The sequence below is a fragment of the Olea europaea genome, unplaced genomic scaffold (assembly GCF_002742605.1).
Source record: "Olea europaea var. sylvestris unplaced genomic scaffold, O_europaea_v1 scaffold1069, whole genome shotgun sequence".
Lineage (NCBI taxonomy): Eukaryota > Viridiplantae > Streptophyta > Magnoliopsida > Lamiales > Oleaceae > Olea > Olea europaea.
This window is the reverse complement of record NW_019228042.1, coordinates 178152-196526: the sequence shown is the minus strand read 5'-3', so window position 1 is coordinate 196526 and position 18375 is coordinate 178152. Positions and strand designations below refer to the sequence as shown.

General features: G+C 35.9%; 2 protein-coding genes and 1 non-coding gene across 5 annotated transcripts; 1 reads left to right on the top strand and 2 right to left on the bottom strand.

Annotated features, from left to right (window-relative positions):
* Positions 1-303: 303 nt before the first annotated feature.
* On the bottom strand, positions 304-377 carry TRNAV-CAC. The gene has a single exon. It is a non-coding gene; the product is annotated as a tRNA-Val (tRNA).
* A 7090-nt stretch (positions 378-7467) lies between these two features.
* LOC111373093 (UBP1-associated protein 2B-like) lies at positions 7468-12067 on the top strand. The gene is made up of 2 exons (XM_022995571.1): positions 7468-8991; positions 11812-12067. Coding segments are annotated over exons 1-2 (1410 nt in total). The 5' UTR covers positions 7468-7582; the 3' UTR covers positions 11813-12067.
* A 2693-nt stretch (positions 12068-14760) lies between these two features.
* Positions 14761-16315, bottom strand: LOC111373094 (prostatic spermine-binding protein-like). Of its 3 annotated transcripts, none has more exons than XM_022995573.1 (2): positions 16161-16315; positions 14761-15826 (listed from the first exon to the last, which is right to left on the bottom strand). In XM_022995573.1, the coding sequence occupies exon 2, from the start codon at positions 15390-15392 to the stop codon at positions 14994-14996; it is 399 nt and encodes a 132-aa protein (XP_022851341.1). In that variant the 5' UTR covers positions 15393-15826; positions 16161-16315; the 3' UTR covers positions 14761-14993. The 3 variants fall into 3 exon arrangements, with proteins under 3 accessions (XP_022851341.1, XP_022851340.1, XP_022851342.1); XM_022995572.1 differs by having other exon boundaries at positions 14761-15821; XM_022995574.1 differs by having other exon boundaries at positions 14761-15794.
* Positions 16316-18375: the final 2060 nt, after the last annotated feature.

Sequence of the window (18375 nt, the reverse complement as noted above, 5' to 3'; positions counted from 1 at the left end):
AAAATTAACTAAAACAAATTGTACCTGAACTTTTGGCCTTGTTTCAATTTAGTCACTGAACTTTCATTTGTTCTTAAATAGATGTGAACTTTATATCTTTTTCGGATTGATCATTCCGTTTGCATTCCCTAGTGATTTTTCCCAAAAAAAGAAAAAGAAAACGTTACTTTATGAAATGTCAAAACATATATGTTATCAGTGTTGAAATGATCATAATTCACAAGTTCCTTGTGCCGTAAATTTGTGCATGTGCCAGAAATGTCAAGATTAATATAAGCTGCAAAACTATGGAAAAAGAAAAAATGACTGAGCCCGGGTTCGAACCGGGGACCTCTAGTGTGTGAGACTAGCACGATAACCAACTACACCACCTAGAATTTAAAATGTTCTGATTTTTCCATTACTCTCTCTTCATTTTAAGATCTTTACCATATTTCATTATATAATACTTTAAGGTAAGTTACAGTTACAATATGTCCATTTTAAATTTTGCATTTTCAAAAGTATGATTTACTTATTAGGAAAATTGCACTATTGATTGGTCACAGTTTAATATGAAAATAATGTGGATATGTATTTTTTTTTCGGTTGAAGAAGGGCGGTACCTCCGTTAGTTTTATTGATATGCCCTCACTTGTGGCGGAGGAATACCATGGTTACATTTGAGACTAAAAATAGTGCAGGCAATAAATTAGGAAGTACTACTTCCCTTACAATTAGACAAAAGCAGTACATATGGAAGTACTACTTCCATTACAATGCGAGCTCATGTACACAAAAATAAAAGATAAAATCAAAATGTGACGTTAGGTAGTCCATTGTTTGAGATCCGTTAGCGTCTAATGTGCGGTAATTCCCACCGATCGGTACGTAAAATGCCATGAAGAAGAGGTGTTACAGAGTCTCCATGGCAGAACTCAATAGATTCTCATAACTTGCCTTCTTTGCAAGGAAATCCGCGGCCATGTTTGCCTCCCTGTACACATGCTGAATCCTAGCATTGACTTTTGTAGCCAAAACTAGAATTTATCCCAAGAGTCTTATAGAGTCCATAGAGAGCAAACTCGTTTTTCCATCCATTGAACCACAACTTTTAAGTCCAATTCTACCATCACATCTTGCAATCCAAGTTTGTTACACATTCTCAAGCCATCAAGCAGAGCTCGAGTTTCTGCTACCATGTTTCTTACTTGTCCATAATGGTGTGCAAAGCCTGCCCAACAAATACCATTTGAATCTCGTATAAGACCCCCTCTTCCAGCTTGTCCAAGATTCCCCATAGATGACCCATCAATATTCAACTTCATTGTCTGGCCTGTGGGTTTTTTTCCAAGATATTTGTTGTATCTGTGATGGCTTTGGATAAATAATAGGACAATTGAGAGATTGGAGCGAGCCTACATCCCAAGCCGAAAGTCTTTTCACCTTGCATATCATTCCAGTATAAATGGACAGGAAAGATTTAGTTCTCCACACGACTCCTTGCCATTGAATGGTCGTTCCTTCCATGCGAGCAGCACACCTTGTTGTCCAAAGCGACCAAGTGATAACCATTGGCACGACACCCTGAAGAACTCCCATTTGGGTTGTTTTAGATACAAAAGACCACCAAAGTTGCATACGATTTTTCCAAGAAGTAACTTGAGGTGTGCGTAAATTGAGATGAAGAGCAAAATAGTCCCATACCTTATAGACACTTCTTCTGAAGATAGAATGCGACCTAATGTCACTACTGCAGGCACTGTACAACATTCACATTTAGACACTAATGGAATACCAAGAGATTTTACGACATCGTCTACTGTGGGTATGTATTGTTAACACGTTGAATTAATAAAAAACAAAGAAAAAATTATATTATCTATTTTACATTTTTTGAGAGCATCACAATTTAATATTCATCATATCAAATATAACCACTTTCACAATGAAGTTTGGGAAACTCCCTGATGCATTCTGATTCAATGGAAAGCAAAACAACAGATCTAGTGAGGGTGTAGACTATAAAATTTGTCTCGCATCAAACAAACTTGCATTCTAATGATAATGAAGACGTAAGTAAACCATAGATGTTTGCAACAAGCGCAAACTTTTAGGCATGAGATAGTGGATAAGAGTGTCAATGAGTCGAGCCTCGCTAGCTCGAGAGCTGAAAATAGAGGATCGGGCTCAGCTCGAGCTTTTTTAGGTCAGACTTTTTTGGCCCTAGTCGAGTCAAGCAAAAGTTCGGCCAAAAATCGTAGCTCGGGCCTTATCGAGCCAAGCCAGCTCGATTATTTATTTATTTATTTTTTGTTGCAATGAAGCTGCCTAAACAAAGGCAATAGCTTTTATTATTATTATTATTATTATTATTATTATTATTATTATTATAAATTTCGAGTCGGCTCAGGCCCTGGAGTAGGGCCGACTTGAGATTTTTATGGGCTAGGTCACGAACGGTCCAAGTTCGCGAGCCAATTTGTCATCCCTAATAGTGGATGTTCAAGTGCAAGAATTACTATCATGAATAGAAAATTAAGCTCATGCTTTAACAAAATGCAAACTCTCTAAATCACATAAAACTAGTCGGAATAGGGAATTAACATCCCTGAAAGAATTTCGAGAAAACCATAACTATAGCACCATCATGGATATGTACAACTACAACCTACCAACACCCAAGTCCTATTGAGTGGGTCCAGCCCACTTGTGTGGTAATTAAAAACCACGTGCAGCCCAAAAGGAAATTAATTGGCCCAAGTAATTAATGTTGTTTAATTAGGTCAATTGGTGGTAGTAGAATTATAAATTCTCAAAAACCATGGCTGAGAAGAATTCTAGGGATAAAGTCAAAAACTGTGGCTATATAAAAAGATATCTCTCTCTCTAAACAGTGGCCGAATTGTGAGACACAAAAATTGTGGCTGTAAGTTGTCAGACAAAAATAGAGGTTGAAAACGGTGACTACTAGCGTGAGAATTGAGAGAAGTAGAAGCCGTGACTGCGTGAGGTGGAAATAGAGAGAGACTACCGGCACGTGGAGAGAAAAATAAAAGGGAGAAAAAGGATTTTTTTTCTTCAACATTGGGTGTGGTATCACACAGGTTTATTTTTCTTCTCTACACATATCAAATTGGAATTTTCTAAGTTGTATTTTGGATGCTTTAGTGGGTGTAGTATTCAAAGTGGGTTTTCACAAGGTTAATCAAATTGTTGATTTGTGGTGAGATAATTGTAGTATTAGAGATTGGTTTATTGTGGTATTCCAATTTTGGAGAATTCAAGTTTAGGGGCATAAACTTGAATAATTGTAATCTATATTTTATTATAGTGAATTTTGGCCGGAGTTGCCCCGTGATTTTTTTCCCTCTACACTGGAGGGTTTTTTCCACATAAAAATTTGGTGTTCCGTTTTGCTTGTTTTTTGCTTTGATCATCTGATTGCATATTTAATTGCTCCAGTTAATTGCTTGGATTGGTAAATTTATTTTTACAATAATTGAATTTGCCCAACAAAGTGGTATCAGAGCTGAGGTTGTGTGCGTGTGGTTTTATTGCGGAATAAATGGAAAATACTTCGGGCACTATGATTAAATTGTCGGCTTCAAATTATTCTATTTGGAAGCCTATGATGGAGGATATCTTGTATTGTAAGGATTTATATGAGCTTATTGAAGGTGATAGTGCTAAGCTAAGCAATGTGAGTGACGGTGACTGGAAAAAGATGAACAGGAAAGCCATTGGATATATTAGACAGTGGGTTGATATTAATGTAATCCATCATATATCTCAAGAGACAAATGCACATAGTCTTTGGAAAAAATTGAAGAGTCTCTATGAGAGGAAGACTGCTCAAAATAAAGCTTTTGCTATTAGAAAGTTTGTGAATCTGAAGCTAAAGGAGAGAAAATCAGTTACTGAACATTTGAGTGAATTCCAAGACTTGATAAATCAGTTGACCACAATGAAAATAGTGCTAGATGATGAGATGCAAGCACTATTACTTCTGAGTTCATTGCTTGATAGTTGGGAGATTTTGGTGGTATCATTTAGTAACTCCGCTCCGAATGGTGTGTTGGAACTTACTCTAGTTAAAGACAGCTTGTTTAATGAAGAAATAAGAAGAAAAGACATCGATGGGAATGATGCACAGACTCTTATTACAGAGAACAGAGGTAGGAGTAAAAGCAGAGGTCCTAAAGGACGTGGTAATTTCAGAAGTCAGTCAAAGACAAGAGGGAAGATTAAATGTTTTTATTGTGATGAAGAGGGTCATATAAAGAAACATTGCATGGCTTGGAAAAATAAATTAAAAGAGGAGAAAAATTATTAGAAGACTGATCAAAATACAGCAGCTAGCGCTTCAGAAGAAGAAGAGGTAATGGTAGCAGTATTTTCGGCTGAAGATGAGCAGTGTTGTCATGTTGCAGATTCATTTGTTGAATGGGTTATTGACTCAGCGGCTTCTTACCATGTTACTCCAAGACAGGAGTTCTTCACTTCATACAATTCATGTAACTTCGGCAGAGTGAAGATGGGTAATGACAGTTTTACCAGTATTGCGGGAATTGGGGACATCTGTCTTCAAACAGATATTGGATGCAACTTGACATTGAAAAATGTGCGACATGTTCCTGAAATGCGCTTGAATTTGCTATCTACACATGCATTTGATGAAGTAGGGTATGACAGTTATTTTGGCAATGGAAGATGGAAACTAACAAAAGGGTCAATGGTATTTGCTAGAGGTAAGGTTTGTTGCACATTTACAAGACACAAGTAAAAGTGTGTAGTGAAGCGGTCAATGCAACTGAAAGTGATTCTTCACTAGACTTGTACGACAAGCGGTTAGCTCACATGAGCGAAAAAGGATTATAGATTTTGGCAAAGAAGTCTCTCATTCCTTTTACTAAAGGTACACTACTAAATTCTTGTAATTATTGTTTATTTGGTAAACAGCATAGAGTATTCTTTCAGAAATCCTCTAGCAGAAAATCTAATGTTTTGGATTTGATTTATTCTGATGTATGTGGTCCCATTGAGGTGGAGTCCTTAGGTGGTAATAAGTATTTTCTTACTTTTATTGATGATACTTCACGAAAGTTGTGGGTGTTCTTTTTGAGATCAAAAGACCAGGTTTTTTAGTACTTCAAAGAATTTCATGCCATGGTGGAACGGGAAAGTGGAAAGCTTTTGAAGTGTCTCCGAACTGACAACGAAGGGGAATATACATCTAAAGTATTTAAAGATTACTGCTCAAAACACGGTATTAGACATGAAAAGACAGTTCCTGGTACTCCACAGCACAAGGTGTGGTAGAGAGAATGAACCGTACAATTGTAGAAAATGTCAGAAGTATGTTAAGGATGGCTGGGTTATCTAAGTCATTCTAGGGTGAAGCAGTTCGAATAGCGTGCTACCTAATCCATTGGTCTCCATCAGCTCCTTTGGATTTTGAAATTCCAGAAAAATTGTGGACAGGAAAAGATGTTTCTTACTCTCACTTGAAGGTTTTTGGGTGCAAAGTATTTGCACATATGGTTAAGGAATAACGGTTGAAACTAGATGATAAAACTAGTCATTGAATTTTTGTTAGCTACGGAGATGCAGAATTTGACTATAGATTATGGGATCCAGAAAAGAAGAAAATATTTAGAAGCAGAGATATGATTTTTCATGAAAATCAGAAGTTGGCAGATTTTGAGAAATCTGGGAATCAAAGATGTGTTATTGAGGGTGTCATTGACCTTACACCTATCTCCTTGCCTTCAGACATTGTCACTCAGGGGGTAGAGACACACGTTGACAATCATGCTGATGAGCCAACAAGGGTTGATGATGATGATTTAGAGGATGTTGAGCAGGGGGAGCAGCCTACTACATCAGAATCTCAGATCAGAAGATCTACCAGGGAACATTGTCCACCAACCAGGTATCCAGTATCAGATTATGTGTTGGTAACTGAGGAAGGGGAGCCAGAACGTTTTCAAGAGGTAGAATCTCATAAGGACAAACAAAGTTGGGTGAAGGCTATGCAGGAAGAGATGAATTCTTTCCAGAAGAACAACACTTATGAGCTAGCAGAGCTTTCTAAAGGTAAAAAGGTATTGAAAAATAAATGGGAGTTCAAATTGAAGAAAGATGGTGAAAAGTAAGTAAAGTATAAAGCTCGATTGGTGGTAAAAGGCTTCGGTCAGAAGAAATGGATTGACTTTGATGAGATATTCTCTCCTGTTGTCAAAATGACGTCTATTCGAGTAGTTTTGGGTTTAGTAGCTAGTTTGGATCTTGAGCTTGAGCAGTTAGAGATTGGTTTATTGTGGTATTCCAATTTGTGGAGAATTCAAGTTTAGGGGTATAAACTTGAATAATTGTAATCTATATTTTATTATAGTGGATTTTGGCTGGAGTTGCCCCGTGGTTTTTTCCTTCTACACTGGAGGGTTTTTTCACGTAAAAATTTGGTGTTCCGTTTTGCTTTTTTTTGGTTTGATCATCTGATTGCATATTTAATTGGTCCAGTTAATTACTTGGATTGGTAAATTTATTTCTGCAATAATTGAATTTGCCCAACAAGTCCTCGCTTTACTTTCTGTAGTGCCGAATCAACAATCACTCTTACATGTCCCACTTGCCTACTTTACTTGTAATTATACTCAATTCAAAGTAATAAACAAACTAAAATACACCCACAATATTAGACACGTGTTGGAAAGTGTTTGCATACAATTTACAGCTTGTTTGGGAGTGATTTTTTCTCCTAAAAAATTTATTTTTTGACCGTTATTTCATTATTCTATCCGTTATATTTGATTCTTTCTCTCACAGGTGGATCCCACTTTTTTCCTAACGATCAAAAAATCAATTCTCAAAATCACTGCCAAATAAGCTCTTAAATTACAAACAAGTTGAAATCTAGGGTAAATAAGGGATGGTACTGATGCATTTTATGAAATGTGTGTGATCAAAAGTGAATTAATATCAGGGACGGATTGGTTGGGGGGGGTGGGACCTCAGGCTCAATAAGTTTTATTTTATTATTTTTTTAAAAATAAAAAATCAGTTTTTATGTATAATTTTTTTTTTCACTTATAAGCTCGATTTGAAATTTTTTTGTCCGATTTTGAATCTAATCCTAAATTCGTCTCGAATTATTGTGTTATAAATTGTTCATAAACATTAAGCAATCATGAGCTGTTGGCTAAGGATAAAAAGAAGTTGAATTAGTTGAAGTTTTTAAGTAATTATTATTATTATCTCTACGCATATTTTATCTTTTTATTTGCAAGTAAAAAGTTTATTATCTCCTTTTCAACTTTTATAGTAAACCTCTGTTTAATACGAATTAAAATAAATCAGTTATTAAATTGGATAAAAGTTAGTGAGATGTCGTTCCATAAGATGTGTGATTTAATTTCTAAAAGTCAGGGGCCAAAAAAACAACGACCCCTATTTTTGGCTCGTTTATTTTCAGGAACTTTATAATATTTGTAAAGGTATTAACGTTTCTCCAACATGTCCCCTATGTTTTACTTCGTTTGTTGTCGTCTTCGTTGTAAACCCTAGTCCAGTCTTTGTGTGCGTTCAGCGGTGAGTCTCCATGGCGAAAACCAGAGTGAAGAAACGAAGGCTCGCCAACAAATCACTCGCTCCCACCCCTAAAAGCGACAAAAAAATCAAGAACAAATCCAAATCCAGAACCCAATTATCCGATTCCGACTCCGAATTCGACCCGCAAACCAAGCTCCAAGCCCTCCTCGAGGCCTTCTCCAAAGACAAACTTATCACCCTCGTCACCGACCTCTGCTTATCCCACGACTCCCTTTTTTCCATTATAAAAACCGCTGCCGACAAGGACATCTCCCATCGCAAAATTTTTGTCTACGGTCTCGGTTGGGACACCACGCACGACTCCCTACAGTCGGTTTTTAAATCGTTTGGTGAAATAGAGGTTTTGAACATCGTGAATGATCGAGCAACTGGAAAGTGCAAGGGGTATGCTTTTGTAACCTATAAAACCCGGCAATCTGCGAAGAAATTATTGGAAAACCCTAAAATTAACATTGGCAACCGTGTGGCCTCGTGCCAGCTGGCCTCAGCGGGTCCCAATGCTGCTCCAGCTCCAGCTCCAGCTCCAGAAACAGTTATCCGTCTGCCGTCTTCTGGGGATTATGCAAACAGGAAGATTTATATAAGTAATGTGCCAGTGAATGCGAGTGCAGAGCAGTTGAGGGGTTATTTTGAGAAATTTGGGGAAATTGAGAGTGGACCAACTGGGTTGGACCCCGCAACAGGGAAATTTAAAGGGTACGCAATTTTCGTGTATAAAAATTTGGAGGGAGCTAAAAGGGTTTTAGAGGAGCCTTACAAAGTATTTGAAGGGCATCAATTGCACTGCCAGAAGGCCACGGAGGGGAAGAGTAAGGTGGGTAGTGGTTCAGCATCAATAACTACCACGTTGCAACCAGTTCAGCCGCACATGGTGGCAGCAGCAGCCTCTCAGCAGGCACAGAATCTGGCATTGTTGGGGCAGCAGACAGGATTTGTGAATCCTTTGTATGGTGGTGGGTCGATTGGGAATGCAAATTTGGGTGGTTTGATGGGAGGGTATTATGGGATGATGGGAGGTCAGCTTCAGGGCATAGGTTTAGGGGCTTATGGTGGTGTTGGCAGTGGAGGGTCAAGTGGGGCAATTCTTCCGGGGTTGGGTTTAGGTGCTTATAATGGTAGTGGTGCTGGTGCTGGTATTGGGGGGTCAAGTGGGGCGATGCTGCAGGGGTTGGGTTTGGGTGCTTATAGTGGTGCAGGTGCTGGCAGTGGGGGGTCAAGTGGCGCGATGCTGCAGGGGCTGGGTTTAGGTGCCTATGGTGGTGCTGGTGCTGGTAGTGGAGGATCAAGCGCAGCAATGCTTATGCGGTTGCAGCATGTGTACCCAAGAATACAGAGTGAACATACATCCTTGGCTAAGTCTCCGAGGACTGGCAGAGGTGGTTACTCTGCGAACTTGTGGTATGGTTCATTCCTCATTTTGTGTAGCTACATTTCTGTCTGCTTCTCAAATATTTGTGTACTGCATTATAGGTACAAGCATTATTCTCAACGTCCGCTACATTATATTTTGTGCTGATTGACAAGCAAATGCAGGATATTTTTTTCTCAATTGATCCGCAAGAGTAATAACAAAGTTGGATGTCTTTTTATAGGAGTTGAGAAGTAAACACAAAATTGAAGATTAAGTTTAGGAAATGTAGAGTATACTAGAAAATAATAAATAGTCAAACGAAAAGGTAAAGTTTACTATTAATTACAGGCAGCTACAAAGTCTAGGAGCTGAATTGTACCAAAATTAGTCCCCCACTTGGTATAGAATGAATTGCCCCTTCACCTATTTGAAGTGCTAGAAATTTGATCTCTAATAGAAATCTATTCTTAAGAACATCTTCTTTGACAAGGGACCCATGCAATTATCTAAAGTTTGTACCTTGAGACTTTGGATTGTTAATTGTCTGTTGGCTGTAGTGAGAAATTGGTTTATGGGTCAGATGCGTTGAGTGGGTTATGGGATTGATCTCATTAGTGGTTTCGGGTTGTAGGCCAAAACTACTAGGTTTCTGAATCTTCCATAGTGGATATCAACCCATTTAATTAAGTTGTTATGGACTCAAAGAATTGAAAAGGTAAATACATAGACAAGGAATACTATCCAATAAAATCATGGAAAGAAAATAGAAGCTCTTATTAATTCAAAGTATATAACTTATCTAATCATACGGTGGAACCAAATATACAACTCTTGGATTCTGTCCTAAAAGGCGAGAGTAGAAATTTCTCATGTAAATTGTAAATTGAGAAGTAACTTACTATTTGGGACCAGAACAAGTTCTTAACTCTAAAAGCCAACTATTTTTGAATTTATCTGTAGGCCATTTGTTGTGGTGAAAGTTTAGATTGTTAAAATGGGATTGTAAAAACCCATTTTAGTGAGCCTATTAGTACAATTGTGGAGATGATTAAGAAGTATCAAGAAGAGATATCTTTGGAAACAAAACCATTCCTTATAGACAAATGCATATAAAGTTTGAAGATCAAACAAATGCTATTAAGCCAACTGTTTTTGATGGGTTGGAATGCTACACTTTGAAGAAGCTTAACTGACAAAAATGGACGAAGCATAAGTGTGCATGTCAAATATGGACTTGCCTTCTATCAAGAAATATTAAGTTTCATCAAAATTATACTTAGGATTATGTCTTTGTTCTTGGTGTCCTTTTAGTTTGGTGGTTACTTTTATAGAACGAAATACCTATTCCTTGATAGATAATAAATTATTTATCGTGTTTTATAGAACAAAAAACAAGAGAGGAATTTTTGATGGATTGGCACTCTGTGGATCCAAGGAATGCTCTATAATTTTGAAGTGATTCCAGAATGAAATTTCAAAATTTACCCCCTGTTTTGTAACTTTTCTTTCAGAACTTTTTTTCTCATGCTCATTTTGAACCACACGTTCTCACACGAGGTGCATATTCAAGTGGGAGAGGATGATAGGAGCAGATGGAAGTTTGCACGGGATGGTATTTTCTCAGTTTGCACTTATTTTAGATCCATATTGGAATCGACGGAGAGTTCATTTCCTTGGAAGATGGTGTGGCAATGTAAACTGCCCCACGGGTGGCTTTCTTGTTATGGACGGTTGTGAGGGGACAGACATTAACGGTGGATAATTTTCGTAGAAAAGGTTTTTACGTTACCGAATGGTGTGATATGTGCAAGAGAGACGGAGAAACGAATGACTATTTGTTCCTTTATTGTGAAGGTGTTCGGTGGTTGTGGAACACTATTCTAGCTTCCCAACATATGGATTGGGTGATGCCTAGGCATATGGAGGATGTGTTGTGAGCATGGAGGAGAAAATCCCGAGATAAGGATAGTAGGCTTGTGTGGAACCTTATTTCGGGATGCATTGTATGGTGTGTATGGTGAGAAAGGAATAGCCGTTGTTTCGAAGACCAAGCAAGAACAACAAAGCAAATTAAAAAATGGTTCTATATGACTTTGTATACTTGGTCTAAGACTGCAGCCACAAATTATGTAGAAGGGCTACCAAATTTTATGTCGTTTCTTTCCTGTTTAAATTGATAATACTCCCCATATATTATCTATTAATAAAATTACTTGATTACTTATAAATATGTATATATATATTTTTCACGTAAACCCAAAACTTTTTCTTACTTTTTAATCACACATTCTCCAAAAATTTACTATTTAAAATCTCATTCTTCCCAAACAAGGGCTGTCAAATAGGGCTTAATCATATAAGAAGAGCAAATGTTGTCTTGGTTAAAGTTTTTATGGAACATATAATGGGTTCACACCCTAAAGGTTTGAAACGCTGAACTAGGACTTGGACAAGCAATACCCAATTAGTTAAGATAGATCATTGTTGAGTTGAGACTGATTAATGAGGATGTATTGGTTATTAATAGGATTAATAAAGATTGTCATTAATAAGGATGTTTTAGGGATGAAAACTTAATTTATTGAAGAGAAAGAATCTCTGTGATAAATACAGATAGTTTTCTAACCAAAAATAGAAGGATCTACGGAAAAAAGCAAAAGATGAAGAGTGAAATTCAAATTTATTTGGGCAATTAGTGGATTCACTGGATTGTATGAAGCTTCTCATTTAGTTTCATTCGCTGCTTTCCGTTTTCATAATAATTTTTTCCAGATATTGTAGGTTTTCGTGATAAACAAAGTAACTTTTGCGGTTATTATGCCTTTTGTTTCTGTATTACCTCCTGACAGTCTTAGTCATTCCTGCAGAAGAATTGTGGCTGAGCTCGAGAAGCAAGTTAATATAGTTTTGGCAAATGTCCAGTGGCTTAATTTGGGTCAGTGGCTTGGTCGTGGAATATGACATTGCAGCTTTATGTTTTTATCTTTTATTACTTTTCTCGTAGTTCACTTTATTATGTCCTTTTACTAACATTTGAAGAACTTCATAGATAATAATTCATATTATTGCAAAACCTTTTATTACCTCTTCCTACGGTTTTAATGATTTTAACCTTTCTCAGTATTTTGGTCTCTTTTAATTCTCGTTTTCCAAGTTTTGTTTGATTTTGGTGATATTTGAGTAATGTTCTGTTTTATTCTCCCTTGTGTTATTTTTTTTCTTTGAGTTGTTTCTTTCCCTTTTTCTATTATGTTTCTTCCGTTAAGGATGAACATGATGTTTATGGGCTGTGGATATGTAATTTGCCATGTTAATTTTTTGATGTCATCTTTGGCACACAAGGGTTTGTTTTGTCTTTATTGTTTTCCAGACAACTTGCTGCTGGAATTATTCTTAAGTGATAGCATTTTTTAAAGTACTCATTTTGAGCATTTATGAGCGGATCGGTTTTGAGTGATTTTAGTAAAGATTTTTAAAACAGTCCAACCCATGCTTGGGAGTTTATTATTCATCGGTTTTGTAAGTTATTCAAAGAATAAAATTACATATATGTCCCTTAGTGAAATTTTTAGTTTATAGTTTCTTATATGAAATTTTTTTACTCACAAGTGATATTTTACTTATAGGTAATAGGTTACGTATAAGTTAATAGTTAACTTAAAAAGTTAAATAAAATTAAATACTCACTTAAAATTTTAATAGTATTTTTACTTATAAGTAAACTTTACAATTATAAGTTAATTTTGTACCTTTAAATAATTTTTACAAATAACTGAATTTTTTAATTATAAGTAAATTTTTATATTTTATAACTTTTATCTTATTAGTAGTATTTTTACTTTATAAACAAATTTTTACACAAAAGTGAATTTTTATCTTATAAGTAATATTTTACTTATAATTAATTTTTTTAACTATAATGTAATTTTCTTTCTTATAAATAATTTTTTTAGTTAATATATAATTTTATTTACAAGTTAGTTTTGGAAAAATATGTTGATTGAAAATAATTATTTTATAAATAGTAAACTTAGAAGAGAATACGAAAAAGGGTTTATGCTACAGTGGTTTTGGGTGGTTTTTAAACCATCTAAAAAGGTGCTAAAAAACACTAGCAATCAACGATTTTTTCAACTCCTAGTAAAGGGTGCCACCTAAAACCTGTCAAAACCAGTGAAAAACAAACTCCCAAGCAGGAGGACATTGGGTTTGCCCCATTTGATGTCAGATGAGTTGAATTTGCGTATTAGTTATTGCTAAACTTGTTTTATGGTTTATGTTGAATAGCTGATCAATATTCAAGAAAGGCTTCTCTTTTCCACTTTCTGCAATGTAGTTTCTTCCCATAAAATTTAGGTTAGTTACTATTGCATTCTTGATCATTTTTGGAGAATTATGTATTTATGATATTCATAGTGTTCCTCACTTCGATGTTAATTGACCAACTTAACATTGATAGTTGTGTGAGCATGGTTCTTTGGCATTAGATGCTGAAGAAAAAAAAGAAAAAAAAAAAAAAAACTCTTTGTTATCAAGTTTTAACTTGCTCTTTCGTTGTATATTGTATTACCTTGCCAAGTACCATACAGTACACTGAGAAAGAAGCCTGAAAGTGTGAAAATTGAGGAAAACTTTGCTAGTAATTATTGATGCCCTTTATTTTCACTTGGGAAAAAAATTGTATTATAAATTTACTTCGTGGTGAATTATGCATTTCCCAAATTCTTGTTAGGACAATCACTAATCTTTTTCCCCCTATTGGGTTTTCTATTCTATTTTTGGTCATTATTGATTTTATTAAATATTATGTTTATATGTTTGCCATTTCTTAGAGTTGTATACTAACCCTGGTATCCTCTCTGTTATATTTTTACAAGTTTTTGGGCATTTGATGGTACACATACTTCTCTTTGTACCTTATGAGTAATTTAATTTTTAGCCTTGAAAAAAAGATAAAAAATGGAACTTTACTTATTCTAACAATTGAAACATATCGATCCTCCTTATAGGATATATAATATTGGAAAGTAATTTTTGAGGTCTTGTTTCCTTTTGTTTTCGTCTTCCCTGTTTTTTGTGTTTTCCATTGTCATTTTCCATCAGAAGTTTATGACAAGCTCTGACCCGACTGGATGAACAATGTTTGAGAGAGAATATTTCTCATGATATGGAGGTGATCTTGGTGCCTTTTAGCATCTATCGATCCTTATGGTTAAGCTGAGGAAAAAGGCTTGGATTTTATTTGTGAATTCATGCTTCATATGATGAACTGACTCGGTGAGGTATGAGGTACTTCTGGACGCCTACTATGTAACTGGTTTGCTAAATCACTGTGAAGTTAATTGACTCCCTTTTTATTTCTACAATGTTCTGCCCTATTATTGGTTGTGAGGTTTCTTTTTCTTCTTCGACTTTACCCCATTTGATGCCTTGGCATTAGTTATGTTTTTCATATCTCGGGATTCTTATAGAAGCACTCTTGCGATAACCTTCTGTGCGCCTCCCCCGGCTGGGGGCCATTGGTAATGTTTTCCATATCTCGGGATTCTTATAGGAGTACTCTTGCTAGTATATTATGGTTCTCTCTGATGATCAACAGATCAAGTCATTCACTCCAGTAGTGTCTTGCCTCTATTCTCTACATTTTAAGACTTGTGTTATATTAACCTATGAGATTTTAATTTCCCTTTTTCCGTAATATTGTAACTCATCTTGCCAAACTGATCAATTTTAAAAAATGCAAATGCCGTACAGTATTACATGTGCTAGAATAATATAATGTGGAAATTAAACATCATTCTGAGCCTTTTGACGGATAATATGGGATCAATGGTTTATATATTGTCTCAAATTCAAGTCTAATTTTTAGTATTAAAGTATGGGAAAAGGGCATTCCAGTTATTTTACAACCAAATTGCGTGCATGATTATTCCAAGAAATGATACTACATGATAATATAGTGTTGACATTGCCTCAACCTGAGTTGACTCTCGATTAATGAAAGAAACATCCCCAGCTGCTAAGCATTAGACAACATTTCTATGATATTTTACTTCTTCCTCTTCTTTGGGGGTTGAAGTGTTTCTTCCTCCTCCTCCTCCTCTTCTTCTTCTTCCACATCTTCTTCCTCATCCTCTTCCTCTTCCTCATTGCCAGCTCCTTCATCCTCGTCTGCTTCATCATCTTCGTCTGCTTCATCATCATCGTCATCTTGATCATCTTCCTCGTCAACATTTTCTTCCTTGTCTGGACCTTTTTTATTACCGCCAGGGTTTCCATCTTCATAAGATATGTCTTCCTTGCCTTCTCCATCTCCATCTCCATCTCCATCTCCATCATCTTCTTCATCCTCATCTCCATTTCCATCACCATTCTCAGCATCTATCGCCTTGCAGGGGAAACCCTTTTGATGATCTCCGCTCGTCTTGGGTTCCATCAATAGCTTCATGTACTCCTGATTATATATGAGATGATTTATGTCATCGTAATGTGTAATAATTTTTTACTAAAAATTTTTTTTGTCAGTGGGCAAAGAATTCCCCTATTTTGGGACTGTATTAGTGGCAGTCATAATGAAAATTAATACAATTATTTCAAACGTATGGGGGGAAATCAAAATATGCACTCGAGTAAAATTGAATAAATCGAAGGACCGAGTCAACTCGGTTTAATTTCACAAAATTTACCTGTGTTAGAAACAGGTACTGGGTTTTGACCAGAGTCGAGACTATCAAAGTGGCTAAAGGCGCTTCACCACCGGCGCATGTTAGCAGGCTTTGTTCAACCATAGTTACGCCCACAGAACCGCTGTCAATCCCCATACTTTACTCCACAAAGCACAAAGCACTACCTGTTAAGTACAGACCGTCGGATATAGCTAATCTAATTAACAAACAACCGTCAGATCTTAATTAACAAATAACATCAAGAACAGCAAAACGGATTTTACAAAAACTTGAAGGGAAAAAATAGAAGACAAATATTACTTTTACTCGTCACAGAAATCGAAGGAAAATCTTCCGAAAACATATGATAATCAGCATAACTTTATAAAGTAAAATTCAAAGAGCATCAGTGTCGAGACCCAAGAAATTCAAGCAATTTTTTTGCACAATTACAGATTACAGAAACAATATAAAAAACTAGAAAAATCGGACACTGAAAAACAAAAATAGGCGAAATTGGAGATCAAGCAGAGACGGATGAGAAAGCTTACCAGAAGCAGAGATCTGAGCTTGGATTGGTGGAATCTCAGCTAAAATCTGGGGAAACTGAGTTCAGAGGCAACTTTCATTCTGGACCGTCCGATCAAGCGGAGAAAACTACAGAGACAGACAGATGTAAATATAATCTTTAAGAGAAGCAGCACAGTGCGTGTGCGTGGATGTTACTGAGGAAGCTGCCCGTAATCTCGGGCAGCTTTTGGATCAAGTGGACTGGCCAAATACCCAGCGGGCAAAGGCTGCCCGGAATAGAGTTGGACAGGTGTAATTTAATTAAGGTTAAAAGTTTTAATTAAATTAAAAATTAAAATTTACGAAGAAGACAAGACTTTGCGAAAAAAGTCAAAATAATATAATAAGGTGTTGCTTTTTACCATGCTTAAATTGTCTAACCATGGTCGGGCATTGGAATTTTCTTTTCTTTTATTATTTGTAGTTTTAAATTAAAGCGTCGCGACGCCTTGTACGTGATTCGATGCACAGCTCCCCAATTTGACTAATGTAATGATATTTTAGCTCATATTTAATTTATTTAAAAATTAATTTTTAATAAATTTTGATAAACCTTATTCAAATATATGATTGAAAAATTGTAACTTTGTACACTTATTAGAATGGGAAATAAATTGACCTAAAAACTCCAAAAATATATGGAACTCTAACACCTTAATAGTATCGTTGAACCGTGTTATCACTATATAGTTGAATCAGGTCTTTCTCTTCTTCATCAATCCTCTATGCCCAAGAACTATTTGACTTATGCGTTGCCAACGACTGTTCATTTGACCAATCAATCATATGCCTATTCGACTATGTTGGAAAAAATGGGTTACTGGATGATTTTGATATAAAATTTGAGTGAGACTCGTTGAAAAATCAAAGTTGATCCACGTTCTTCTCCGTGAGAGTATCAAAATTATATATTTACTTGGCAAAATTGATGAATGGATTAATGAGAAATTGGAGTTCAAAATTGACCATTGAAAGATGGTTTATGTGGGAAAATAAAACTAGTCCCATATAGGAAAATGAAGAAAGTATGAACCACTTTATATAGGATTAAACTTGGGAATGGTGTGTTCATGTATAGCATAGAGGCTCTCTCCACGTGCGCACGCAGAGGGGTGCAAATCAAGGATTGAAATTGTACATTGAGCCTTAAATTTGTGTACGGGCACGATCTACGTACACGAGTGTCTGATCGAACGGAGCAAAAATTGGCCGCTTTGGATAGTCCACGTTTTGCTAAATTTTTTTAGCTTTTCTTTAACTGACTGTTTAAATCTTAAAACAGTCGAAACTCCAATATTCATTGTCGAGTTAATGACGTAACTCCTGGCCTTGAAGTCTCCATTACAGTCTATTTATTCAGCAAGCTCCTCCACTGCATACACAGGAAATACAAGGGAAAAACCTTTGCATAGTCATTCTTTGTCTGCATAAATACTTTGAGTTTCTGTCTGCATATTGGTGGTGATACAGTTCGAACACTGAAACAATTCGTCGGAGGGGTGTTTGCAGTGCTCAAATTCTGCTGTATTATCATTGTATACTATGAAACAGACACTCGTATTAAAATTCAAGCACGCAAGGTGAGATGACGAATCTATTTTAAGGAAACTGTGTTTGCATTGATCTCGGGTTAAAAGTTTATTTTCAGAATTATATACTTTCCAGTTTGAATCTCCGTACATTTTGTTATTTGCAAATTTACATGCTTTCTAGATTTTAGTTAACTTTTCTAGTTTAAATCTCTGTTTCTGGAATTTATATTGCTTTTGTGTCTCTACAAATAATATAATTTGTTATACTTGTTTAAGTAGATTAATTTGCTTTAATTCTCACAATTTAGATCATATTTTGTATGTACGAATCGGTATATGAAACTTTGTTTGTGCAAATCCAGTATGTGTAAGTGTGAAACTGGTATCTAGAGACAATATATGCATATACGATAGGCAGCATATGCGGTATGCTAAGCTGTTGCATATATGGTATGCTGTTCAAATACGGTATGCTACAAATACGATATGTGTAAATATAATATGCTGCATATGCAGTAAGCTGTAAATACGATGTGCGTAAATACGGTATGTATAAATCCAACATGTAAAGTTCATATACAGTATGAATGAATCTGATTTCATCCACTACACTAAAATCCAACAGACTACTAAATAACTACTTTTCTTACATTCTACTATTTAA